Raw genomic sequence first — 25750 nt, 5'->3', positions numbered from 1 at the left:
AATTCAGTTGTACAAGCTCATTAGGAAGCATGACCAACTGCCTGCATCTTAATAAATACACCATTGGGGCAGGGGTGGGCTTCAAAAATTTCAGCAACAATTCTGCCTGGTTGCTGGATAGACATGGCCATGGTGGGTGTGGCGTCGTCAGCCTCCTTCACCATGGCGGCCGGGGGGGGTGTTTTTGCCTTCCCCAGGCTCCAGGGCTTTCCATGAGCCTCTAGGAGGGCGAAAACTGCCTCCCCTGAGCTCTGGAGGCCTTTCGGGAGGCCTGTTCCCCCCCTCCCCAAACTTCTGCATGGGCCCTGCACTTACCTCGCATCCAAAATGGGCCACGTGGAGACTCCTGGGAGGGGAGGGGTGGGCAGGACCGGCCAGGGGTGGGATTTGGAGGTTCTCTGAACCGGCCATAAACTTAGCTATGGGTTCTCCCGAACCCAGGCAAACCCGTAGAAGCCCACCCCTGAATTGGGAAGGGGGAAATTGGCCAGAGCTCAGATGCAGGTTTTTTCATATTTTTCTCAGATGCTTTAAAGAGATCTCATCAGCAGCTTCCTTAAGCTGTTCTTGGCCATTGTGCTTAACAGGTTTAAATAAACAAGTGCTAGCATTGGGTTATCCCTTTTCTTCCCATTGTTATTTTTTGGCTTGTTTCTTTTCATTGAAATGATGATGAAAATTGCCTGTGGATTGGTAGTTGTCTTCCATGGCCTTAGAGAAAAGTAAAAAGTTTGGGGGTGGTGGTGTCAAAGAAGCCATTTCCCACAATGAAGTCTTAGTTGATGACCCTCAATGTCTTGAGTGGCTTGCTATATTTAAATAAATGAACAATTTAGCTTTGCTTTCATTCTTTTTCCGGAGGAAATATGTTTTATTAACCTTTTATTGGTGCTTTTTTCTCCTCTAAAAAAGAGAGTGAGAGAGACAGAGAAAAAGATTTATAGGTAAAAAACATTCACACACATATATACTATGTACAAACTATCAAAATACACGTGATACGCCTAGAATTTGTTCCCCTGCTTTTAATACTTCCCTTTATCCCTTCCCATAGAAGATAATCTCCAGGGAGAGACAGGCACTGGTTTGGCTTCTAGGCTAAAGTATAACAGAAAGATACAAAAGGAAAGCTAAAACAGAGGCAAGGTATATTCTTTGGTTTCTTAGGCTTAGTTTTATATTTTTGCTCTGAGGAAAATGCTGAGGTGAGGGACATGAGGACAGTTCATAGGTGGAACTATGCAGGGGTGGGTTGCCGCCGGCGTTACTGCTGGTTTGAAACCCGTGCACAAGTGCCAGATGTGTGCTGCACGTGCCCGCGCTCTTCAATGTAAATGTTCTGTGCGTATACACAGAACAATTTCCAGTGAACTGCATATGCGCAGTCACCAAAATCCAAAATGGCAGCAGCTAAGCAGCAGCCAGAGAACCAGTTTGCAGGCATGGCAGTCCTGGGTTGCTGCCGGTTCTGAAACCCAGGTCTGAATTCTACTACCGGTTCAGATGAACCGGGCTGAACCGGCAGCAACCCACCTCCGGAACTATGAGAGAAGATATTGCCTCAATGGGAGAGGCATAAGTTTGTGAATCATCCCTTAACATCCCATCTAAGTCTCCTGTCTAAAACCCTGAAGAGCTCCTATCAGCACATGGATAATTCTGAGCCGGGCAGTCCAAGGTTCAGCTTTGGTACAAAATAGCTTGCTTTGTTCTGCTGAGGATACTTTAAAGGGGGAACCCCTATCTTTTACTTGGAAACAAGCAAACAGCAGGAATGTAAGGATAGAGGCAGTCAGTGCAGTTACGAGAACCAATGATGGCTTGAAAACAGATGTATTATTGGCCTTCGTTTATATATTCACTTTTTCCCATTGTTTGTGTGTGGTCTTTCCCTGTCATTTTAGTTCAACAGATTTTTAGAATATTTACTAAAAACCTCCAAGGCGAATTAAGCAGAGTAGGGGGGGGGGTTGGCTTCTAAGCGCCAGACAATGATATTCCCCATTAAACTTTTAAAATTATGATTCTTCTTCCCTACCGTCTGCGTCAATACACTTCACTTTGCCCAATCTGCTTATGTACTGTGTTTTCCCAAAAATAAGACAGGGTAATATTTTCTTGTGATCCTCCCTTCTCCAAAATAAGTGCTTGGCCTTCTTTTCAGGGAGGTCTTATTATTTTTAAGGTGCAGGAGGCAGTGAGCGTGGTCACCTCATGGCTCCTGTTGTGTTGCAATATTTTCGGGGAGGGCTTATTTTCACAGGAGGGCTTATTTTAGCATATACATCAAAAGCTCATTATCCGGGAAGGTCTTATTTTCAGGGAAACAGGTATGGATTTGGAAAAACCAGGAGGGCAAGAACCAGTGGTGGGTTGCAGGCGGTACGCTCCGGTACAGGCGTACCGGAGCCAGCCCAGAGCACCGGATACCGTTCTGGTACGGTGCTCTGGAGGGCCCGCCCGAGCTCCTTACTGGTGTTTTAAGGTTTCTGTGCTTCCCCATACAGCACCTGTGCGACGCTCCACTGAGCAGCTGGAGTGTCACGGAGGTGCTAAGACGCATGCGCATGCTGCGCGCATCCTTGTGGATCTCACCGGAACCGTTCCAACCGTACCGGAATCCACCACTGGCAAGAATGTAAATTTGCTGACAGACCACAGTAAGCTTCAAAATTATGTTCTTGGATCTCGGATAGCTTTACTTCCTGAATGATTGCAAGCAGAAAATAGGCTGGATAAGTCCTATCTGATCTAACATAAATTCATACCTGAAGAATTTCAAGTACTTTTCAAGTGCTCCAGATTTGAAGTTCAAATCTATCAACATGCAACTAAAAGACCTTTGTAGAGGATGCAGTAGGGAGAGTTTCTTTTTCACAACACCATTAATATTGCAGGAGTTGCCAAAGTTTCTCCAAAGTTTCTTTCAGACTGGGCGGATGTATGTGGAGAGAATGGACGGGATGAATTGGGACTTTAAAAGCTTAGAGCTGGTGGTTCTTCAGTATACAACTGGTAACATTATCTTGAATCATGGCGACACAGTGGTTAGAATGCAGTATTGCAGGCTAATTCTGCTGACTGCCTTTATGGTCTAAGAGATATATGCTGCTGTGTTGCTTTTCCAACCACTAGGCCAGTTTATTTTTACTTAGGTATGGCAAAAATATTAAAAAGCATATCAAAGTTATATTTTCATTGAGCAAATGCAAAACTATTTACTCTGTTTACAAATTCAAAAGTAGACTGTTTACTGTATATAATCAATACCGAATCTCTCTGGGGATTCCCTGATACAAGAGCTGTGGTGGCACAGTGGTTAAAAGGCAGTATTGCAGCTAACTCTACCCACAGCCTAGAGTTTGATTCTGACCGGCTCAAGGTTGACTCATCCTTCCATCCTTCCGAGGTGGGTAAAGTGAGGATCCAGATTGTTAGGGGCAATATGCTGACTTTGTAAACCACTCAGAGAAGGCTGTAAAGCACTGTGTAACAGTATATATGTCTAAGTGCTATTGATATTTCTATTTTTTTTAATCTAACTCCTTACTTATTGTCACTGCAAATTTGCTATCTTTAACACAGTATTCTGGATTTTCCTTATTGTAATGATGTGTTCAGTTTCTCTTTCACGGTTTTCAAATTAAGGGACCAATCATGACAACCTAGCATTGCCCTTGTGGCCAAATTTCTACTTTCAGCAGCCCAGTGGGTGGGATATTTTGCCAGAATCTAAGACATGTACATTGATTTTCAAGAAGGTATAAAGCTGTGGCTTGCATATGTGATCAGGCAATTACAGCTTTAAGACCAAGAGCTCAGAAATGGCTTCAAACACAATGAATTGCTGTGGTAGCCACTTCAAGTTGAAATCATAAAAGGTATTATGAAATCCAGTGGTGCATGTGCTTATGTCAACCAGCCCTAGCTCATTTGGGATCAAGAGGAATTTACCTTTAGGCTGGCTTAACAAGTGAACTGCGTGCTGGGTGTTTATTTCCTCTTATAAATTAATCTGAATTTACAAGAAGATTCTTTTGTTCCATTGGCATTTTACTCTTAACGTGCCAATTTGTCCAACTTTCCATTTAGCCTCCTGCAATGGATATGAGTTTATTTGTGGCACATGGTGGATAGGTTTGAGGTTTCTCTTTTTGACTACTTTCTCATTGTTCCCCAATGTGTGGCATTACAAATCTTTTCACACTGAATGGGCACCACAGCAACATCCAGTTCCCTGAGGAATGTGTCTTTATGAAGGCTGCATTTGCAAACATATGCCTCCCACATGATGATCTAGCTTTTTTCAAACATATGTCTAAAACATCTTTATCCCAGCCCTTAGAAAATACACACATGGAACTCCTCTCTGTATGGAATCATGAGCATAAATTTTCCATACGTCCTCAACCACATTCCAACTGAGCAAGTCATACGCATGACAAGAGCTGGCGAAGGGCTTGTGGTGTAGATTTAAACACAGTGCAGGGGGGACCTTTGTTGCAGTATTGGGCAGGTGCCGTAAGAGGATGGGGAGAGGCATGTGTGAAACTGTTAGGTAGGCAAAAATAATTAAGGCAAGAGTTCTGGCAGGACAACAGAATACGAGCACTTTCCTAGACCTTGTACTTTTATTTTATATTTCGGATTTTATAATGGCAGTAATTACCGGGTGGGCGCTTTTGGCAAGAGATAAACTGGTGGTACTTAGAAAAGTCAGGTTAACTTTTGCTAACTTTGCAAATTGGGAGCTGAAATGTGGGGATGGAGCTGAACCTGGCCAGGGGTAGGATTGAAAATTTTTAGCAACCAGTTCTCTGCCTGGTTGCTGGCTGGGTGTAGCCATGGAGGGCGTGGCCTACTCGGCCTATTGACCATGGTAGCAGAAGTGGGGAATTTTCACCCTCCCCAGATTCTGGAGGTTTTCCTCGAGCCTCCAGGAGGGAGAAAATGGCCTCCACTAGACTCGGGAGGCCCTCCAGAGGCCAGAAACAGGACAGTTTCTGGAATTCTGGAACTTCTGGGAGGCCCGTTTTTTGCCCTCCGAGAGCCTCCGTGCGGGCCCTGCACTTACCTGGCATGATGAACAGGCTGTGTGGATACCCCTGGGAGGGTCAGGGCAGGGTGGGTGGAGCCAGCCAGTCCTTCCAACAACTGGTTCAGCAAACCAGGTGCAAAATTAACATCCAGTTCGCCTGAACCGGTCTGAACCAGCTGAATCCCACCCAGTATTATGTATTGAGACTCAGCAACTTCTAAGGGTGGGACAATTCTCGTCCTCCTGATGTTGCTGGACTCATTAGCCCAAACCAGCATGGTCAAAGGCCAAGGAGAGTGCAATGTTCCAGCATCTGGGATGGTTCTACAATCATGCTTAAAAGACTCCATGTGGCAACAGAGGCAGTTTTAATATGCTGTTCCTCCAGATGTCTTTCCTCCTCTGTGTATTTTATAGGAAAGAACAGGTGACAATTCCGCACATTTTTGCACTGCATGTATCTAATCTTGCTTTTATAAATATATCTATCTATTATAAATACATATGATAACAGACTTAAGGTACCCTATCAACCAACTCTGAGGCACTGTGCAAGAAATGCATTGGAACATACTTGTTTCTTAAGAGATTTGAAAAGAGGCACTTGGGAAGCTGGCAAAAATACTGGAGATGAATGACCGTAGATAAAAATCTAGGTAGTCCTGAGTTCTGTTTTTCTCACTAAGGAACTGGGATTAACACACTTCCTTTCCCATTAGCTGCCCATCTTTCAGCCTATCCGATCAGCAGATCGGCTTACCTAGGGTGTTATAAGGATAAAAAAAAAGTAAATGCTATTTTGTACCAAGGAACCTGGAGGTTACTAGTTAGAATCAGCAATCTCCCCCAGTGAGTCCAGCCCGGTAAGAGGCATGCTTGTCTCTCGTATCAGCCTGATTCTGATAAATAGCAGTCTTCATCATCAGAGCCTTGTCTAAACATACTATGAAAGGGTATTAAGGAACTGGTTCTCCCCTGCCAATGAGTTCAGCATGGAATTCATATCCCCCACCGCCATGTTGGTCGGGCCCCCAGGTGGGGTAGGACTAAGGGCCTCTGCGTCATCAAGGATAGCGGTGAAGTCCAAGTGGGTGTTTTCTAAGTCCAGAGTGTCCAAACTGTTAGACACCTGCTCCTCAGGCAGATAAGAGAAAGAGTCAGGTTTAGGGGCCTCCAGCCCAGGAGCATAAGGCCCACCGGGATCCTCGGCCACACAGCTGGGGGGCTGATGGTGCCTTTGGTGGGTATTCATCAACTTGTGCCCAGAAGCTTTGCTCAGCGGCACATGCATTGGGACGGGAAATCCTGTTTCTTCAGGACCATGAAGTGGGGGTAAGCGCATCATATGGTGGGAGCCACCATCACCAGGGGTTTCATAAGAAAGGCTGGCTTGATAGCTCAAGTTGCTTTGTCGATTCAGTGGCTTTGGTCCACCAGGTGGATGTGGGACCATCCTTGGATTATAACACTGGCTGTTGGGGCTTGAAAGTGCTTTGTTTTTCATTGCTGGCGATGGCCTGGCAGGGTAGTTTGGGTATTTTACACCAGGGTAAGTCTGGTGTTGCTGGCTCTGCCCATTCTCTGCGCCATCCATGACGTTGCTGGCCGACTGCTCCCCCCACATCAGTGCTTGCTGTGATTGCACATAACTCCGTACCATCATCTCCTTGACTTGCAACATCGGGGTCTGGGATCTCCTGCTCGGGGGCTGCCCCACGCCATAGCAAGAGCCCTGCTGGCTTTCGGGATGATATCCACCATCTCCACAGACTGGTTGAGACTGGTTGTATAACGCCTGCTTCATGCTCTGGCAGGAGGCGAGAGCAGCCGCCGCCGGTTGGAACTGTTGCTCGGCTTTAATATGTGCCTGGCCAAACTGGAATGCCCCCTGTCGGCCGTGATTGGCAGGCTCTGCTCCCATGGGCTTAGCCTCAGGGACTGGATACTGGGTAGAGTGGCACTGCCCCATGCCAGGGATCGATGCAGGATTTACCCCTGAGCTATTGCTGTCCCACTGCCGTGCAGTGTGGAAAGCCACGTTCATCTGGCACTGAGACTGGATGTAGTCTGGTTGCTCAAAACCGCCTTCTAGCTGCTCGTGAGTCACTGGACTCATCTGCAAATCACCCACCAGCTTCAAGGTGCCGCGATGAGCAAGATTGCTCTGCAGCTCCATGGCCGTGGTTTGGTATGGGTAGTTCCGCTCCTGGTAGTTAAGATAAGGTTCCATCTCCAGCACTTCCGACTCTCCAGCCGGGATGGCACTCTCCATAGCGGCAGCTTCCAGAAAAACATTCTCGCTGATGCTTGGTGGCCGTGGGAAGAAGAGATGGTGGGGAAGGTTGGCCTCGCTGCCCCCTGTCACTTGTCCACCGGCTCTCCCTGCACTTGCTGGGCTCATGTTGCTGAGGCTTTTAAACCTTTGCACTCGTGGAACCGGGTGGGCTTCCGCCACAGCCTGCGTGGGGTCGCTGGCTCGCCGGCCACTGTGGCTCAGGTGGGGATGGAGAATGCTAGTGCTGCTGTAACCATGGTAATCGTTTGTGCTGTGCTCAGGCACAAAAGGAGGCAAGCACGAGCTAGAATAATCCCCTACGAGATTTGACTGAGAGGCTCTGTCCATATGGGGGAGAGGGGTAGGGGGTGGCCCACCCGTTGCTGCGGCATATTTGGCCTTGAGGCGGTACTGTTGGGCTGGGGTGAGGTTACCCAGCCCTGGAAGTCCTCCGCAATGGCTGGCCTCGCTAGAGCGTCTTGAGGCATCGGGGGATATGGGGTCATACATGTCTGGTGGGCCTAATCCATTGGGGGCAGCCCCGGCTGGCAGATAGGGTGATACCATGGAAGAGCGACGGCTGACGGTGTAGGCCGAACTGACAGTGCTGGTAGTGCTACCTCGTCGGTCTCCTGCCACAGTTAGAGAAGGCAGGTCACTGGATGAGAGCTCCATAATGCGCCGGTGAGAAGCCGCTGCAGAGGGGGCCCCGCACAAGCCAGGCATCTCTCTTGCAGGACCTTGCAAAAAAAGAGAAAGCAAGCAATTAAAAGGACAGAGCATGCAGACCATCTGTTTTGCGATTTTTAAAATAAATTCCAACAATATATCACTAAGCAGAGCGGATCATCTCTCTCCCTCTCTCTCTCTCTCCTCTCCACTGCATCTGTTGACACAACACTGTCAAACTATTTACTAAGTCTGCATTACTATTACTATTAATCACCCACCTCCTCCCACTTACGACTGTATGACTGTAACTTTGTTGCTTGTATCCTTATGATTTCTATTGATTGTTTCCTAATGTGATTAGATTGCTTATTTGTACCCTGTGTTTTAATTAAGTGTCGTATCTTATGATTCTTGATGAATGTATCTTGTCTTTTTATATACACTGAGAGCATATGCATCAAAGACAAATTCCTTGTATATCCAATCACACTTGGCCAATAAAGAATTCTGTTCTGTTCTGTTCTGTTCTGTTCTGTTCTGTCCTATCCTATCCTATCCTATCCTATCCTATTCTATTAAGACTTCTCCAGTTTTAAACCTATCCAAAGCCTGCTCAGCATTGGATCTTGGTTTTGAACAACCATTCAACTGTTTTAGGGACCCCACAAAGAATCACTTTTCTGGCTTGGAGACCATGAAATAAATCAATGCAAATTAATAGATTCAGAATCTCCTGGAAGATTTACTCGTTCCAAGTGATTTTTTTACTAAGAAAAGGATCGGGAGAAGGAGGCAAAATTTAGGGGCAATAGTTGGGGCATCATGAAAGGAAGAAGACTGTGCTTCAAGATGGTGCTTGGAAAAGAGCTTTTGCTTCCCTCCTAAAGAAGTCTTTAAAAAAAACAATCCCAGCTCCCCCAGCTGCCTTCTTGAATAGCCATGTAGGCGATGATGTGGTTCATTTTATTGCCTTCTACCAGTGGTGGGATTCAGCCAGTTAGCACCTATTCGGGAGAACCGGTTGTTAATTTTCTTTTTTTTTTTTTTTTTTTTCAAGAAGTTTTATTGGTTTTTTTAAAAACATTTATGCGGAAAAGGGTAAGTGGAATAGTTACAAATTTTGGCAGTTGCAAGTATGGCAGACGCCCCCTCCCTCCAGACTCCTAGGTTACATCAAAATATCAAACCTTATTACATAGTCATAAAAAAAATCAGCATATTAATTCTAGAAAAAATACTTTTCAATCAGTTTATATAATTATAATATATAGTCTAGTTGTAAATTCATTAATACTTTCGGTCTGTTTATAACATTGTGGTTTTCTTATTTATTTTTGTGATCTGAGCTTTCTTGGTGTTGCCCCTTCACCCCCCGCTGGCAGAGCTCCGGCCCCTCCCGTGTCCTGTATAACTGTTGTAGTGTCATCTGTTTTTTCTAGGTTCGCTTTGTTTTTTTCCATAAAGGCCTGTGCCTCTATGGGTGTGTTGATTCTGATTCTTGTCTCCTCCCAGAATATCAGCATACCTTCAGGCATCAACCATCTAAACCACACCCCCTTCTGGTATAATTTATTCGCCAATTGCGAATAACTTTTCCTTTTTTCCCTAATTTTTTTGGGAATCTGCTTTAGAATGGTTATCTCCCTATCGTGGTATGTCAGTGTTTGCCCCCTTTGTACACCCAGAATTTCATCTCTTGTGGTTTTCCTAAGAAATTTAATATGAACCTCCCTGGGTACATTATGTGTTCTGGCATATGCTGAATTCACTCTATAAGCTAGATCTATCTCCCATTCCATCTGCTGTTTATCTTTGTGTATGTATTCAGCTAGAATGTTAGTCATAATGTCCCTTATATTTTCCCCATCTGCTTCTATTACATTTTGAAATCTAAGATAAAAGGACATTCTTTCAAACTCTGCTTTCATTTGTTGGATATCAAGTTCTTTGTTCCCCTTCTGTAAGGCCTCTACCCCCCCCCTCGCCTCCGCCACCCCACCCTCCACAAGGTCCAGTCTCTGTGAGTTCTTAAAGATTTGGGCTTGATTCTGTTTAATTTCATCTTTCATTTCCCTTAACTGTTTCTTAATTTCCTCCTGGCCTTGTAAAATTTGTTGAAGCATTTGTTGGAAGTCTATCTCTGTAGTCTTGGGTTGCATCAATTCTGATATCTTTGACTGTGTAGCTGGACTAGACGTTGCAGACGTTGGAGCAGAAGTAGCAAAGCCAGGCTTTCCAGGAGGTGGTCTTTTTGGAGACATGGTTTATGAAGCAAGGAGATCAGTCAAAGTAGAGACTGGGCAGCTGGAGAGGTAGAGCAGGCAGGCGAATTCAGAAGGCAGAGGATCCAAACAGATGGGGATTTCTTTAGTCACTCTAGCAGTAGATGAAAGTTTTTTTTCTCCAAAGAGTTCAAAAAGTAGCAATCCACAAGAAATTCCTCTGGGTGACTCGGAGACAAAGACCGGAAGCCTGAATTTTAAAGGTGGAGTCAGGTTTCACAGTTCATGAAGACAACGGAAGTGTGCCATCTTGCCCTGCCAGCTTTGGGCTCAGAGGCATAGTAAAATTTTTAAAAGTTCAAAAAGTTCTCAGTTCATCCATTAGTTCTGGAGCTAGGTCGAATGAAAATCACTTTTATAGGGGTGAGGCATCATTAGTTGGCTCTCCCCCCTCCTCCTCTCTGGGGATGGAAGGAAAGTCTTTTCAAGCCGCTTGTCCGAGGGAGGGGGGGAAATCCCCCTCCCTCTAGCCGCACCTCCAGCAGGGATCCGAAAGTTTAACTTTTTAAAAGTGCTGAAAAGTTCATCAATTCAAAAGCAAAGGAATGCAGAAAGGAAGCCTCTCACCATACTGCCGCTGCTTCGTTCGGAAGTGTGTTCTCCGATCGGCATGGGGCGAGACGCGTGCGCACGCACGTCCTCCAAAACTGCTCCCCGATGCCTAGAACGAAGCGGAGGAGCCCCCGCCAGCCGCCGCCGACGCCAGGACCCTCCGCGAGCCGTTCCTTCGGCAAGACGCCCCTCCAAGGCGTCTTGTGCCCCCCCAGAAGCGGGGGAAGCCCACCGGGAGAGCTGGAGCAGGCAGCGATCTGCCTGTCGCCGTAGCCGCCGGAACCGGAAGTCCGGTTGTTAATTTTCTAAGCAGTTCGGAGAACCGGTTGTTGGAAGAAAGTCTCCTTTTGTTTTTTTCCACTTTACAGGGCTAATCCTGTAAGGAAGGCAGGAAGGAAACCTTCTGGTGTTGTTTCTAGCCTAATCTTTATTGCCCTGCTTACAGAAACTGCGTCTCCAGTTAACCCTTATTACATTGTAACAGCTAAGGCAAAGCGTCTATTTACCTGAGTGACATTGAGTTGGCCACGCCCACACAGTCACATGACCACCGAGCCACACCTATCCAGCTGGTCATTAGGGCAGAGAACCGGTTGTTAAATTATTTGAATCCCAACACTGCCTTCTAGTGGCTGTGGAGGTTCCAAACTTTCCCTGCTTACCTGCCCCTGGGATGGAAGGAAGCTTGACCCCCTTCATTGAGAGGGGCTTACGCAGCTGCTTGAGTTTGTCAATGCGCAGGTTCTCCAGCTTGTGCAGTGCTGAGAGCCCAGAGGTTCCCATAGGCTCAGATGGTTCCTCCAACACAGACAAGTCCTCTAAGCTTCCCCCCACGTTTGCGTTCATCTCCACGCCACTGTCGTTATTATTAGCGCTGCCCAAAGGGGAGCGTTCACTGCTGCAGGACGATTGACCCCCAGGGCTGGGCTGAGGCTTCTGGGTGGAGATAGAAATACAGAAGCATTTTATTGAAGTGATGGGTTCAGCTCAAGTTTGCTTTATGCGCTAACTATTTCACATTCCTTCTTAAGGCGTGTCTTAGGCGGCAAGCCAAAGTTTTGTGAAAAAGCAGGCTCAGTGTCAGTCTTGATGGACAGCAGCTACTGGATACATAAGAGGGCTACCGGTTTCAGCATTGCTCATTGTTTGATCTTGAAACTAACCTTTCAGGTGAACTCATCTTATTCTGCAGTTTAAAACCAAATTTTCTCTCTCCTCTCTTTGGAGATAAGTGCACTTGTGACGAGGGTGACATTACGCACATTTATGCCCAAGCGTTTATAGTTGCGCTAAAACAGTCACAGATTTAAGTAAAAATTCCAAGGCAAAATAATCTGAGTTCCGCACATAGAAGAATTAAAATAGGTGAACTGGGCAGCTTTGGGTGTGTGTGAATGTTTCGCCCCACAAATTCTGCTTCCATTAACTGCAGGCGTTTGCCACATTGCAACAAGTCTCCGCTTCTACACCCCATTAAAAGAAATCTGATTTAAATTTCTCTTGACTATTGAAGGTGGCACAAGGTCTGCTTTCAAGCCCCTTCCCCCTTTAGAGCCATGAAGATTACCGTATTTTTTGGAGTATAAGACGTACCTTTTTCCCTCAAAAAAGAGGGTGAAAATCTGGGTGCGTCTTATACACGGAATACAGCATTTTTGGCCTCCCGAAACCCCACCCCCTTTGCAAAAATGGCCATGCGTAGCCTTTAGGAGGCTTCCAGAGTGCTCCTGGGGGCTGGGGAGGGCAAAAATGAGCGAAAAACAGGCCATTTTTTGCTCATTTTTGCCCCCCCCCAGCCCCCAGGAGCACTCTGTAAGTCTCCTAAAGGCTATGCATGCCCTTTTTTTGAGAAAAAACGGACCTATTTTCGTGAAAAATGGGCCGTTTTTGGGAGGTATGCAGAGTGCAAAAACCTTTTTTAAAAATTTGCCTCTTCAAAATCTTATACTCTGGTGTGTCTTATACGCCGAAAAATACGGTAACCTGTGTTTTTATTTAACACAATTAAAAAAAGAGATTTTCGGCATGACGCAAACACACAGTACCAATTTCTGGGCATACACAGTTCAGATGTGGAGAACAAAGTGCTTTGATTTCCCTTTCTTGTCTCCAGATCTGTTTTCCATATGTGCAGATGTTCATTCAAGAACATTTCACACCTCTTTGCTTTTGTTGTAAAATACATACTAAGAGTCCATAGTGTGGGAATGCTGTGTTCCCTGAATTCAAGAAAGTCTGCCCCTCGACACGGCCTCAGTATTGGCCCAAACCTGCCCATCGAACACCAGTCCAATGTCCTCTTCTCCCACCCTTCTCTCCATTTCCACCCCATGCTGCTCACCAAATTAGAATCAGGTACCATGAGTTTGCCCTCTTCCTTCCTGACCTCACTATCTTTCTCCTGCTTCATGTCACCATGCAGAGCCAGAGTCCGACTGGTGGGTACAGTGTCTCCACGGTGCTTCTTGGTGACGTGAGCATCTGGCCCATGCACTGTCTTGACATGTTTCCGCAGGGAGCTGGGATCGGTGTAGCGTTTGGTGCAGCCGGGAATCTTACAGACGTAGGGTTTCTGCCAGAGGACAGACAGGCCATTAGGGTATACAGACCAAATGCTTCTTTACCTTTTTTTTTTCATATGACAATATACAAACAATGCCAAATTGTGGGCCTCCTTTTGGCAGCCCGTCTACCTCAGCGGTTAAAGTCAAGGCTTACCTCAGGCCGTTGTCCATACCTCATTGGAATGTGTCCGGTTTTGGTGCTTGGCCCTGTCAGAAGCGTTAGAGAAAGCTTTATTGCAGCCTTCGTGCTCGCAAACATAAGGCTTCTCGCCAGTATGGGAGCGCAAGTGGGTCTTGAGGTTCTCCAGCCGTGAGTAGGCCTTATTGCAGCCTTCAAACTGTAAAATAAAAGCAAGGAGAGAAGGCAGCGGGGAAGCCAGATTCACTTAACAATCCGGTTACTAACTTACCAGTTGCAGTATTTCCTTTAACGACCGAGGCAAGAAAAGTAAAATGGGGCAAAACTCACTTAGCAAGTGTCTCACTTAACAGCAGAAGTTGTGACTATAACTCGAGGACTTCCCATACTTACAATTCCTGATGCCTGATGCAAATTCAAAGGTGGTGACATTTGAGTCACGACGGCATGATGCACATTGGCTGCCTGCCTTCCTTGCCTTGCTTGCTATGCCCAGGCTCCAGGCAACCCTGCTTCTCTTTTTAGGTACGCCAGCCAGCTCAATTGCCAGATGTTTGTGCTTGTCCTACTTACTGTGCACTTATGAGGTTTTTCTCCCGTGTGGCGCCTCATGTGGACGACCAGCATATACTGAGCTTTGAAGGGCCGTTGTTCCCGAGAGCAGTCGTGCCAGTGGCACACAAATTCCTTCTTTTCCCCGTGGATATGCTCATTGTTAATATGCTGCAATGTTAGAGAGGAGGGAAAAAAAAGCACAGAGGCCAGAATTAAGTGGCAGTGACTAGTTCAGAATTCACCCGAATTCAGGAGAACAGAAGTTGTGTTAGACTCCATCCATTGCACATAGGATTGCGAACTAGGGAGATTCAATTAAATTATTTGGGGGTGAATTTTTTTTGTTTGCTTTACACATATGTAATTCAACATTTCAGTGCACATATCAGTATGATTCTTGTATCCCTTTTACGGCAATATATTAATCCTTTCTGGGTTAATATACTGGATATTTTACAATATTCTTTGTGTTGTCTTGTTGGCTGCATTGGGGTATATGGTTTACAGAACTATTGGGAAGGTAATTAATAAAAGAAAATGATAAAAAGCCTGGCTTTTAAATCGTATGAGACATTGCGTGTGTTTCTAGCTCCTAATGCTGGTCTGCTCAGCCATGAAGCTCCTTTGGAAAGTAAAATGTTTCTTAATCTAACCTATTTTGTAGGACTATGTTGTGAGAGGAAAATCGCATGATTGCATGTAAATCTTAATGGAAATAAAGAGCACAGACATGACAAACTTGTGTGATCTTATGTATTAATAAAAATATCATTCTTAGCAGCTAGAAAGAAGTGACAATGTTTTGCACATATGAAAGGTTTTTAGGATCTTTAACTATCTCTTAGCATTGAATAGAGATGAGGAATGTAACTCAGGGCCAACTCACACCGTAAACATCAATTGGTGATAGCATACTCTACTTCTGTGAATATGCTTAATGCCATCATAGTTCCCCTGTTAAAGCCATCTAGACTTATGCAACAGACCCAGTTGCACAACAGACCTAATTTGATGTCAGTTTTTCAGGCAAACAAATGTTGCAGTAGTCGCAACCATACAAAGGCAGGACTGTCAACAGAATTCTCTATTATTACTGATTGTTAAGACTGTAGTACCTCAGTAATCATTGTTAATTGGTTTCGGGAGGCGCAATGAGTACCAAACACATTTTCCCCATAAGTCAGGGGTGTCAAACTCAATTTCATTGTGGGTCGCATCAGGGATGTGGTTGACTTTTGGGGGCCGGGTGAGAGTGGCTGACTGGGTGGGTGTGGCCAACTGAGTGGGCATGGCCAGCTTGACACTACTCCCCAAACTGCTGCCAACTGGGTGGGCGTGGCCAGCTTGACACCACTCCCCAAACTGCTGGCATGTTTCCTCTTCACACTGGGTAGACTTGGCCAAAGCCACACTGGCCCAATGTTTCCTCTTCACATTGGGTAGACCAGGCCGAAGCCATGAGGGCCGGCCCCTTACATTTTCCATGGACCGGATCTGACCACATTGGATCCAACCATTGCAGGGCGGATTTGGCTCACGGGCCTTGAGTTTGACACTCCTGCCATAAGGGATAATGTAGTGAGTCACAAGGCAGCCGACACCAACAAGTTCTAGTTTGTATGTTGAGTACCAGGCAAATGATGAGCACCGGGACAAAATATCTGTGTCAAAATGCATTGAGTACCACATTCGATGAGTTTCAAAGAAGTTGAGTACCAAGGATTGGTACTCAACCTGCCCTCTTGCCAGAAAACTATATAAAAGTAAAACAGGCCTCTTTCTGAGATGCATTTCAAGTACAATATCGGGATAGGGGATTTCGCAGTTTATTTAAAGCCCCCCTTGTTACCCTGTCAACTCACATGCACTAGCTGTTCCTGAGTGTCAAACTCTTTAGTGCATCCTTCCCAGTGGCAATTGGTTTCGTATACTGCTTCGGCTTCCACCTTCCCGTCTTCCTTCTCCAATTCATCTCGTGGATCAAGCACACTTAGTAGGGGGTCCTGGGGTGGAAATAAGAGGCATATTCAAAGATACTCTGGAAAATTCATTGGAAATTTTCTTTCACTTCCAATTCACCAAAAGAGAACAGATAGTTCTCCCCACCTTACACTCTAACAAACATCCCATGGTCTTGAGTGTCATCTTGGTTTCTTCTTACCCACCACTGGCTGATGTGAAGGTTTGAGGACAGAATGAGGAGCCATCATTTACTAGTTCAGCACATGTTCAGTATGTAAAAGGGTTCTCATTCAGTCCAGGGCATCTCAGGGAGTAAGACTAGGTAAGGACCCTGGGTGATAGTTGCCTACTGAATGGCAGAATCAGACTGCTTCTAATAAGTTTCATAGGGCTGTCCAGAGACCTGGATTTCAACAGAAGGCGGCAATCCGAAACCTGTGTAGGCATGCCTGTCACACCTGACAGCAGGTTCCTAAAGAAGCTGAATCTCGGGCTTGTGTCTCAGCATCACGTGATCCCAGGAAAAGATGTGTTTGGCTTAAGGAGGTGCCAGTGAGCGCAATGAATGAGTAAACGGAGATGCTGATTTAACTGCAGTCCTCAATAACAGTATAGTAATAGTCACTGCAGAATGTCTTCTGCTGGCTGTCTCTTGGGGCAACTGCACCCCCGATACAGAGTTCCAGCCAGAGATGGTGCCAACCAACTACTCAAGCCCTTCCCAGTACTCATGGTGGGATTTTTCTCCTATGGGGCACTTCCCATGGATAAGCTGCACATGTAGGTGATGTTTTTATCTGTAATGTTTTTGATTTTATTTTTAGTCACATGAAAGAATCCCAATGTAAGAAATCTCTCCAACTTTCCCATAAGGAAGGCTGTGCCTTGTAATTTTGGTGCACAGGTAGCCTTTTCTCGTGTCCAAGTGGCTCTCCATTATTAAACAGGTAAAAGTAGTGATGGTGTATAATAACCCTACTGTGATGAATCTAGTCATCTGTGAGCTATGGATGTTCGGGGAGGGGGGGGGAACTATACCAGCAAGGTTGTGTAACACTGCCTCTGAGACAGAACCAGTGGTGGGATTCAGCCAGTTTGCACCTATTCAGGAGAACTGGTTTTTAACTTTCTGAGCAGTTCGGAGAACCAGTTGTTGGAAGAAATCTCCTTTTGTTTCTTTCCACTTTACAGGGCTAATCCTGTAAGGAAGGCAGGAAGGAAACATTCTGGTTGTCAAACTGTGGCTTTCTTGACAAGCCATCTTCTCTTTTGGATGTCAGGCCTGCCACTGGTGTTGTTTCTAGCCTAATCTTTATTGCCCTGATTACAGAAATTGCCTCTCTGGTTAACCCTTATTACATTGTAACAGCTAAGGGGAAGTGCCCATCAACGTGAGTGATGTTGAGTTGGCCATGCCCACACGGTCACATGATCACCGAGCCAGGCCTACCCAGCTGGTCATTAGGGTAGAGAACCGGTTGTTAAATTATTCGAATCCCACCACTGGATAGAACAGTCTCCTGTTTATTCTCTTTCTCCTTTCCAACCCTGTGAGCTGATCCCCAGGCTCTAGGGGAGGAGAGGGGGTGCATCTGTGGGCCCGTGAGCACATTGCTGAGGCCTGCTGTTACCTGTGTCCCCGTAGAGGCAGGGCTGGAAATGTCACCCTCCGAGCACTCCTCCAGGCACTTGGTGCTCAGGGCATCCAGCGGGCTGCCCAGGCTGGACTCTGACTTCAGCTGTGGGAGAGAGACGGCGAGAGCTCCAGGTGATGGCACCCCCTCCAACTATAGCCCCACCCCCAAACTCTGTCCCCTTAGTCTCCGCAGCCCTCCCCCCATCTTCCTCTCCCAAACTCTTCAACAGACCTTTCTAAGTGTGATAGGGCACCCCTAGAGGTTTACGTATTGGTAATGGCAGGCTTTTCTCTCCTCTGTCTCTTTTAGATCTCGGTATTCCACATAACAAGTTAGAAGTTGCTATCTTTGAGGCATAAGATATCTGCCTGTTTTAGGCTGCAAAGGGCTGGATGGGCACCCTCTTACCTGGCAGTGCTTTAGCATCCCACGTGGGGGTGGCATATGGTGCATCATCCCTGGCCGGCCAGTCACGTGTTCATGAGGCCCACAGGGAACTGTTGTGGGGTTGTGGCCAAAGGACATGCCTTGAGGCTTCTGGAACCCAAGTGAAGGGCTGTGGGGATGAGAAAAAGCATAAGCACTTGTCTCACAAGAATTCATTTGCCAGGTTTTTAGAAGCGTAACAAGGGTTGCGTCTTTCACGGCAGTGCAACTAAAATGGTGACTGTGCGGTGGTGGTGGTGGTGGTGGGGAAAGTAAGTTCATGGACTCTGCGATGTGGTGGCACAATAGTTAGAATGCAGTGTTGCAGGCTAACTCTGCCCGCTGCCAGCAGTTTGATCCTGACTGGCTCAAGGTTGACTCAGCCTTCCATCCTTCGGAGTTTGGTAAAACGAGGACCCAGATTGTTGGGGGCAACAGGCTGACTCTGTAAACTGCTTAGAGAGGGCTGTAAAGCACTGTGAAGGGGTATATATGTCATTGCTATTGCTCTTTGGGCTTTTTCCTTCTTTAAAGCAAGATAAATTTCCAATTCTTCTTAGCATAAACCTTAGGGCTGTTAAAATTTCTGATATTGTATGTCAACAAATTATTTTGTGTCTACACTATTTTTTTTCTTATTTGTTTCCTGTTCCCATACAGCATCTAGTTTATCTTACACTCAGCAGACTTATCCTCTGAGTATAATTCTGCTGCTCTTCTGGCTTTTATTATTTTAGGTTTTGTTTGTTCTGTTCTTCTTTAAGAAGCAATCCTATGATGCATTCATTGTAATTTACATATTCTCTCTCTTTCTCTCATTTTCTATGCCTATCTGCCTACTGGACAGCATACCTATCGTTTTGAAAACATGGATTCGAATTTTTTAAAATCAACAAAGACATTCAGTCCAGTCTAAAGGATTGGAAAATTGAGGGGTAAAATACTAAGATGACCTTGGTCAGTCCTAGTTGCCTGTTCATTTCTGTGGATACACTGTATTCTCCATGTTAAAAGTTTTGGGTCAGGGATGGTTTTCAACAAAAGCCAATCTTGTAAATTCCCAGATGTCAATCTTGGCTTGATTCTGTTACAGAGTGACTCTAATAGAGCACCTAGTTGGTGTCACTTTGGGAAGAATGAATCTTTCTGCATATTAAGTGTAAGTCCCTAAGGAGATACATCTGGCTGGATCCAGAAGAAGGGCCTTCTCCATGGTGGCTCCCTTTCTCTGGAACATCACCCTCCCCCCGGAGATTAGACTGGCCCCCACTCTAACACTCTTTGGGAAGGCCCTGACGTCGTGGTTCGGTCAGCGGGCCTGGGAAACCCAGAGCAGGATGGAGCCCCTTCAGTGGTGGGTTCCAACCAGTTCGGATTGGTTCGGCCGAACCGGTAGTGGTTTGGCGGCCTGGGTCGCTGGAACAGGCAGTGACCCAGGCCTGCCATGCCCCAGAACCGGTTCTCCGGCCTCTGCCATAGGCACTGCCATCTTGTTTTTTGCTTCTGTTCATGCACAGAGCAAGTTTAATTGCCCTGCACTTTATTGCCCAATTTTTATTGCACTGTGCATGCGCACACATCAAGCATGCATACACACGAAGCAGCCACGAGCAAACCGGCAGTAGTGACCGCTGGAACAAACCCCTGAGGCCATTAATTACATGGCTAGTATGAATGTGCGCTTTTGCCGGGGGGGGGTGGGGGTGGGGGTGGGGGGTTGTTGTTATTTTTTAAAATTATTTTAATTTCTTTTACATGGTGTCTTCATATCCTTGTAAGTCATGTTGAGTCTCCATGTGCGAGTAAGGCGGCAACACCAATTTTCTAAATGAATAAATAAATCTGTATTAAACTAAGGGGGCTTCGACTTCCTATGCTAGTCAGCAATTAGTGCTGCAGTCTCTGGAGGCTGTCTACCTGAATAGCATGTCTACCTGACAGCACCGATGGAGAGGTGCCCGTAGGAGCCCCCAGCTGAAGCACAGCGGGAGTTGATGTAAGCCACCAGAGAATTGGGAGAGGTGCGGATGACAGTTTGCAGGTCAATGCTGGCATCTGAGAGTGGCGAGATGGACAGGGCCCGCTTTTTGGTCAGCTTGGCTGTGCTCCGGGGTGTAGAAAAACGACTACCTGGGGAAACAGGGAGAACAAAGGAAACTCCAATGAGACAATCAGCCCCATGTTGGCTAGTATGACTTGACAATGATTGTCTCTAGTTTCAAGCAGGATTCTCTCTTAATCTTTATTGGAAATGGCAAGAATTGGCCCTGCGATCTTCAGCCTGCTAAGCATGAACTAGATCCCAGGGATATATAATTTTGCCAAGAAAGAATAATTGATTCTGTTTGGGAAGAGAGATTCCAATACGCGATCCCTGGACTTAGATCATGGTGAAAGCAATGTCACGTAGTGGTTAAAGGCAGTGGTGGGATTCAGCCAGTTCGCGCCTCTTTGGGAGAACCGGTTGTTAACTTTCTAAGCAGTTCAGAGAACCGGTTGTTGGAAGAAATCTCATTTTATTTTTTCCCCACTTTACAGGGCTAATCCTGTAAGGAAGGCAGGAAGGAAACATTCTGGTGTTGTTTCTAGCCTAATCTTTATTGCCCTGCTTACAGAAATTGCCTCTCTGGTTAACCCTTATTACATTGTAACATCTAAGGCAAAGTGCCCATCGACCTGAGTAACGTTGAGTTGACCACGCCCACCCAGTCACATGACCACCGAGCCACGCCTACCCAGCTGGTCATTAGGGCAGAGAACGTGTTGTTAAATTATTTGAATCCCACCACTGGTTAAAGGGGTGGTGTAGAACTAAAGAGATCTAGGTTCAAGTTTATCTTCAGCCATGGAAGCTCACTAAGGAACTTTGGGTTTCTCTTTCTCAGCCCAACCTAACAACAAGAATGCCTTCGTAGGGGAAAATGAGAAGAGGCAGAGAAGAAGTAGTCCTTGACTTACGACCACAACGGAGCCACAAATTTCTGTTGCTTAGCAAGACAGTTAAGTGAGCCGTAGCCCATTTTATGACCATTTTGCCACAGTTGTTAAGCAATTCTTCAGTTGTTAAGTGAATCATGTGGACGTTAAGTGAATCTGGCTCCTCCCATTGGCTTTGTTTGTCAGAAGCCAGCTGGGAAGATTACAAGTGGTGATCACATGATTCTGGGACTGTTGTGGTCCGCCAGCAGAGCTGGCAGCAGATTTGGACAGTGAGGCGGTTGGGGAGGAACATGGGCCAGTCCTGGAGTCTGGGGAAGGCTCTGATGGGGGCTCTGTGTCGGAGGCAGAGAGGGGGCCAGAGCCGTATGCCAGTTATCAGCTGCTTTCAGAGTCAGACATCAGTGAGGCAGATGAACAGTTGGAGCCTGTTCCCAATGTGCTCATGCGCAGAGTTGCCAGATGAAGGCAAGAGCTAAAGAACAAGGGTCGACTTGGGAATAAGGCCACAGGTGGATGATGAATGGCCCCTCCCAGAGGAAACAAAAGAGGAGCGAAAGGGGAGTGGAGTTTGCAGGAGACCATTAGTCTGCTTAATTGGTTCGTGACTCTCCGAGGATCCTTGCCAAGTTTTGCAGATATCAGCCTGTCAGCTGTCCAAGCCAGATAAGGTCTGTGACTGTAAATCCTCCCTCATCCTTTGCTGGATGTGAATGAGCAGAATTCATAGTAAATTAATAAAGGGTTTTTTTTGTCGGGACAAGGAGTTTGCTTCATGCTCTTGGGAAGCCAAGGTAAGAACAGGGACAATGCAACTGTCATAAATACATGCCTGTTACCAAGCACCTGAATTTTGTTTATGTGAAAGATGTAATAGATGTAAGTGTGAAAATCGGTTATAAGTAACTTTTTCAGTGCTGTTGTGACTTCTTACAAATAGTTGTAAGTGGAGAACTACCTGTATGTTTCCTTGAGCTCCTGAAAGAAAGGCAAGATATGGCGAGATAAGCTGACAACCAAATGAGAAAAAAACATGGATAAATAGGAAAATGCATTTCTTTCCTGAGACGGAATAGGAAACCTGAAGCCCTTTGGATGTGCCAGAATTATAGTTCCCATCATTGGCTGATATAAGCGGTAGCATTTAGGACAGGGGTGTCAAACTCAAGGCCCGGGAGCTGGAGCCGGCCTGCAGGGTGCTTAGATCTGGCCCACAGGGCTTCCCTGGAAACAGTGAAGGACCAGTCCGCAATGTCCATGCCAGCTGCGAGGGTTGCAGGAGGCTGTTGCAGCCAAAAACAGACCTCGGGAGCCTGTCTTCTCTGGCAGAGCACTTGGGCCACCATAGGCGCCCCCGACATGAGTGATGGTGAGCTGGCCACACCCACCCTGGCCATAGCCACTCTGGCCTCCCAAGGTGTCAAACACAACCCTGATGCGGCCCTAAATGAAATCAAGTTTGACATCCCTGATTTAGAAGGTCTCTGTTCTCGACTTCAGTCTCCAAAGCATTGTGAGAAAGAACTTCTTAATCCTTGGGTTACATCTTACCTCTGTTCCAAAACCTAAAGGATGACTGATTGAGTTCAAATGAAATCAATTTATTGCAGTCATAGGGTCAGGTATGGTAAAATAGCTAATAGTAGAACTGTTACATGCCCCTATGTATGAAGCAGGGGGGGAAATGATTATCATAAGATCTAAAAATAAATAAGAACATACATAATAAAATAAAATAAAAATAGTATCGTAAAGAATGATGATGAAAGGACTATCCAAACTTAATTGATAGTGCACCATATAGTACAGATGGTAGCACAAAACTGGGCAACCTGGGAGTCCTTGTCCAAAAGAAATAAGAGTAAGTAGAAATCGCATTCCCTGCCTGGAAATTTCTTCAGGTTTGTCTAGAATATGTCTTTATTTAGGGAGCAGCATAAAACATATGGCTTAGAGTTTCTATTGAGCCATAACCAGATGGAATAGTCTTACTACAGTATCTACATGTCAAGCTTTCAAAATAAAGAGAAGGTTCTTTGTCCATTCTTTTTTAAAATTTATTTTGAAGGGCTGACATTCCTAAATTTAGAAACCTCCATGGGATGTATCTTTGGTACTGATTCTACCATTTTATTTAGTTTTAAATTAAATGAATGAATGAATTAAATTAATTAAAATAATATATAAATATATAGTAATATAATTTATACCACAAGGATTTTATTTATTATGGGCCTTGAGCTGCTAATTGAGGGATTTCTCACAACGAAATAAATTTATAATTTATTTTACATAAATACATAAGATCTGCCAAGATGTTTCCAAGAATTCTTCAATAATTTTTGGATATTAAAATGTCTGTCTGTCTGTCTGTCTGTCTGTCTATCTATCTATCTATCTATCTATCTATCTATCTATCTATCTATCTATCATCTATCTATCATCTGTTTGTCTATTTTTTAAACAATTATAATGATTCAAAGCTTTACTTTAGATAGCTAACCTGATTGTTTATTTCACTGGCTCATAGGTGAAGTGATTTTTTAAAACGTAATTACAGTACTACATGCTTTTGCCGTCATAATAATTCATAAGAAAAAATAGGGGGAAATGCAAAAAAACCCAAACCCACTAATTGTCTGATTTGTCACGTGAAACAATTCACATCCTCGCTACCCAAATGATTTCCCAGGCACATAGACTCTTCTTCTCCAATATGGCTGCAGAAAATTATCTGAAGAGGAATTATACTAGAGAGACCTCCTCCTTCCTTTATGCAGGGAGTCAAGTGGGGCATTTCAGAGGCATCCCAGAAGCGGTAGAGACCAAGGAGGTAGCAGTTCATCTACTAGGAAGAATTGAATTGAATTGAATTTATTAGATTTGTTAGCCGCTCCCTCTCCACGAAGAGACTCGGGGCGGCGTACAATAAATAAAAACACATATTATACAATTAAAACATTTCACGGAGGAGGTATCAAAATCGCAGTTTTCCCAGTTGCAATGTATGGCTGTGAAGGTTGAACCATAAGAAAGTCTGAGCGCCAAATAATTGAGGCCTTTGAACTATAGAAGAGTTCTGCGAGTCCCTTGGACTGCAAGGCAATCAAACCGGTCAGTCCTAGAGGAGATCATCCCTGACTGCTCTTTAGAAGGCCCGATCCTGAAGATGAAACTCAAATACTTTGGCCACCTAATGAGAAGGGAAAGACTCATGGGAGAGGAGCGTAATGGTGTGAAAGATTGAGGGCAAAAGAAGAAAGGGATGACAGAGAATGGGGTGGCTGGATGGAGTCACCGAAGCAGTAGGCGTGAGCTTAAATAGACTCCAGAGGATGATAGAGGGCAGGAAGGCCTGGAGGAATGTTGTCCATGGGGTCACGATGGGTCGGACACGACTTTGCAACTAACAAAGGAGGTGCCTTAGATAAAATAATTATTGTTGGGGAGAGGAAGCAGATATATCCTTGGCTGGTCATATAATAATCTATGTCAGCTAAAGATTCCCATTTTCCACAATCCCCTAAAAAAACACCTTACCATCAGTATGAGAAGGATGTTCACCTCCAGGTACCAATCCATAGGTATGGTGATTCCCAACTGAGTTGGTTTGGTGATAGTATGGTAAATCACTGATGCCTGTGAAGGAGAGGTAAAACAAAGGAAGGCGTAGATATGGAGGGAAAGAGATAGAAGGGTGAAACAAGTAGACAGAAACATGAAAACTGAGACATCATAGAAATGATCTGCTGGTTAAAACCAAAGACCACTTAGTTTGACAATCTATTTCCATTAGTAGTTAGATAAATACATCTGGGAATTTACAAATGAGACATAAAATTGGCTTTTTCCACTGGTTCTGAACACAGCAATCCCATTTAGCTATTATAATTAGCAAGCCAGATGTACCACAAATTGTTGCATTGTAGAATACAATTTTGGTATTCCAGAGGGGGCAAATGAGTTTCCTTAATCCTCACTAGGCTGTTTTGTTATGGAGGTAAGAATAGAGGAATTATCTCTGAGGTTTATTTCACTAAAATATTTTTTTCTACTTTTGATATCTCTTCCTTGTGTGTAGGATGACATTCTGTCTTGCACAAGTAATAACATTCTCCTGCTAAAGACAAAAATTATGATGTGATCTTTTTTACTTGCTTCTAATTATGGCACAAACAAACCCTTGCAATCAATTTCCTCTGCCATAACATTACCACCAGCAAGATCTAGATTACCTCTAATATAAGTTCTTCCTTGTCAGGCTGTATTCAGTAAGATATATCTGGTATATACTGGGACACATAGCACTACTTTAGACTCATAACACATTAAGGAAGACTCATACATTTGGTTAGCTTCAAGGGTAGGATTCAGCCAGTTTGGACAGGTTCAAGAGAACGGGATGCTGATTGTACATCTGATTCGCTGAACCATTAGTTGCAAGGACTGGCTGGCCTCGCCCACCTCTCCCCTCCCAGGAGTCTCCACATGGCCTGTTTTGGATGCCAGGTAAATGCAGGGCAGGGCCGGGCAGAGGCTCTGGGAGAGCAAAAAATGGGCTTCCCGGAAGTTCTGGCAGTCAGGAAATGGGCCCATTTCCAGCCTCCAGAGGGTCTCCAGAGCCCAAGAGAGGCCATTTTTGCCCTCTTGGAGGCATAAGAAAAGCCTCCAGAGCCTGGGGAGGGTGAAAACATCCCCCGTCATGGTACAG

The 25750-nt window shown here is 45.3% G+C and overlaps 1 protein-coding gene across 2 annotated transcripts in view; it reads right to left on the bottom strand.

The window, feature by feature from the left end:
- Positions 1–5389: 5389 nt before the first annotated feature.
- The window catches only part of GLI1 (GLI family zinc finger 1), a 139220-nt gene continuing 118859 nt past the window's right edge, over positions 5390–25750 (bottom strand). The window contains exons 3-12 of one of the 2 annotated variants that reach the window (XM_081937168.1): positions 24580–24678; positions 20037–20232; positions 18085–18232; positions 17671–17778; positions 15940–16080; positions 14096–14245; positions 13557–13721; positions 13161–13391; positions 11482–11755; positions 5390–8053 (exon numbers count right to left, since the gene is read on the bottom strand). In XM_081937168.1, coding sequence (XP_081793294.1) covers positions 5982–8053; positions 11482–11755; positions 13161–13391; positions 13557–13721; positions 14096–14245; positions 15940–16080; positions 17671–17778; positions 18085–18232; positions 20037–20232; positions 24580–24678 — 3584 coding nt within the window. In that variant the 3' untranslated portion in view covers positions 5390–5981. The remainder of the gene's footprint in view (positions 8054–11481; positions 11756–13160; positions 13392–13556; positions 13722–14095; positions 14246–15939; positions 16081–17670; positions 17779–18084; positions 18233–20036; positions 20233–24579; positions 24679–25750) is intronic. The other variant, XM_081937169.1, reaches the window with a different exon arrangement.

Source organism: Natrix helvetica (genome assembly GCF_964273705.1).
Source record: "Natrix helvetica genome assembly, chromosome: 1".
NCBI classification, from domain to species: domain Eukaryota; kingdom Metazoa; phylum Chordata; class Lepidosauria; order Squamata; family Natricidae; genus Natrix; species Natrix helvetica.
The sequence above is the reverse complement of the archived record's forward strand: the minus strand, read 5'-3'. Positions and strand labels throughout refer to the sequence as shown.